This window comes from Chiloscyllium plagiosum, chromosome 31 (genome assembly GCF_004010195.1).
Source record: "Chiloscyllium plagiosum isolate BGI_BamShark_2017 chromosome 31, ASM401019v2, whole genome shotgun sequence".
Classification (NCBI taxonomy): Eukaryota; Metazoa; Chordata; class Chondrichthyes; order Orectolobiformes; family Hemiscylliidae; genus Chiloscyllium; species Chiloscyllium plagiosum.
Window position 1 is genome coordinate 26,379,866 of NC_057740.1, and position 2,186 is coordinate 26,382,051.

Genomic DNA, 2,186 nt, shown 5'->3' on the forward strand with positions numbered 1-2,186 from the left:
CGCATTACAGAGCGGCCTGGAAACGACACAAAATCAGCTTCGGTCTCACGCACAACTCAATCATTTCTTTTTTTAAAAAATAGGTGTTGGGGAGGTGGGGGGGGGGGGAGGATGAGGGAAGAAGGAGGTTTCAGAAATTCTAGGCAGATGACAAACTTTTTAAAAAGATGTAGATATGAAATGATGTTCTCTCTCTCTCTCTCCTGCCCCTGGAGACAGGGGTTTCTAGCGTCAATAAAGTACGCGTCACCCAAGTGGCTCAGAGTCTGGGATCCGCCCGGCGCGTCACAAGCCGTTTCGGAAGAGGCGGGGAGCACGTAGACCCCTCTCTCCCAGACAAAGCAGCGGGACCACGGCACAGTGGCGCTCAGATCGCATCGGGCTGGGGGGGGGTGGGGGGTTTGGGAGGGAGGGGGAGTCTCACTCTCTCACACACACATATACCCAGACCTGTCTGTTTTATTCACCAGTTTCTGAGAGAGGGAGGGTGGTAGGTGGGTGTGAAGGGAGATCCCAATTCTCTCTCTCTCACACACACACACACACACACACAGCCTAGCTCTTAACCACCCCCCCTCCCACCCCACCTCCCTGGCGATGTCTGCCTTCGCCTGTCGCGACTATTTCGCCGCCGAGTGCCTCATGTCCATCTCCAGCGGGGCGGTGGTGCACCGATCGCCGGTCAAAGACGAGGAAAGTTCCCGAGAGGACAAAGAAGTCAGCGACACGCTCAAGGAAGGAGGAGGAGGAGGAGGCGGTGGAGGTAACCTGCTCCTGGTGGCCAGCATTCTGACCGACCTGCAGAAATCCCGACCCATGTCATCCAACTCCGAGAGCAGCAACTCGTCCTCGTCGTCCGGGGAGAGCCTCGAGAGCGGCTACACCACCCTTTCCGAGGGTCCCAGCACCCCGACCCTGGGTACCGCCAACTCTACCCCGGAGAAGCGGAAAAGCAGGCGCTCGGACAAATTTGCGGTGAAGAAGCATCAGTGCTCCTTCGCCGGCTGCGGCAAAGTGTACGGGAAATCGTCCCATCTGAAAGCACACATGAGAACTCACACAGGTAGAAAGCCCAAAGCTTTATTTTCTCCTCCCGCCTCTCCCTCCCTCTCTCTTCTCTCTTCCCCCCCCCCCCCACCCCATCCCTGAAACAAAAAGTTGTCGCCACGTTTCATTTCTGTGCCTTGATGGTCCTGCGAATTTCTCTTTTGTTTCTGTAACACTCGCATTCTTTCGTCTTTTGTTCCCACGCTGCTTTTATAGTGAAAACTAAGGGGCTAAATTAATGGCGCTTAACTGTAGTGGCTAATGTTGTTGATCTTGTTTTGTGTTTTAACCTGGCACAGACAGTGTTATCCTCCCGATTTTACTGACGGCACCCCTTGTTTAGAAGCGATCTCGAATTTTCGTGCGGGCTGAATAAGTTTGTTTTAATCGTGCGTTCCCTTTCTTGTAGATTTAAGATAATGTCCCTTTATTGTAGATTTAGCAGTTCCGAGAAGGGGAGGAGTCACTGAGAGTAGACAATGAGGCTCTGGGTACGAAACCGTACTTGTGCGATTAAGTAGATGCAATTTGACGTTTGTTGCGGAACAAAGGGCAAGTGATATTTCGAAGTGGTTTTGTATGGGGGGGGGGGGGGGGGTTGGTGTGACATTTCACGAGTTAGGTTTTTTCTTGGGGGGTCAGGGGAGTGGGGTCTCTACATGTTCCAACTTGCCTAGACAGAACCCGGACAAGATCCCTGACCTTGAGTGACAGGGTCTAGGGTGGTACAGTAAGGGATAGCACAAGTACTTCACAATCGGATTTGATGCTGTCAGAATTCTAATTTTTTTTTAATATAGCTATGAGTTGGGGGGAGGGGGAGCTGAGCTGGGCGGGGTTCGTACAGTAACTACCTGTTACTGAGTCGGCCAACTTGCCATTGACCAGAGATTCAGGCCGATAACTGCAGCTTTGCAGGGGCGTGGTGGTGGTTAACTCACTGATGGCAGCCCCTGTAGCTTGTGGGGTGGACATGGAAACTGAAGCGGGCGATGGGCAGCTTCTCACCCGGGCTGACAGTCCGGGGAAAAAGCCATTCCTCTCCTCATCGGCCAGCTCCCCCACCCGCGGCCCAATGTTTTAAGAACCGTCAGGCCGTCACTGACTTGCGTCATTTCCCAGCATTTTTTTTTTGCAGC

The 2,186-nt window shown here is 53.0% G+C and overlaps 1 protein-coding gene across 1 annotated transcript in view; it reads left to right on the forward strand.

The window, feature by feature from the left end:
* The first annotated feature begins 378 nt into the window (after positions 1–378).
* Positions 379–2,186, forward strand: part of LOC122565345 (Krueppel-like factor 9) — an 18,206-nt gene continuing 16,398 nt past the window's right edge. Inside the window, exon 1 of the mRNA XM_043721217.1 lies at positions 379–1,063. Coding sequence (XP_043577152.1) covers positions 598–1,063 — 466 coding nt within the window. The 5' untranslated portion in view covers positions 379–597. The remainder of the gene's footprint in view (positions 1,064–2,186) is intronic.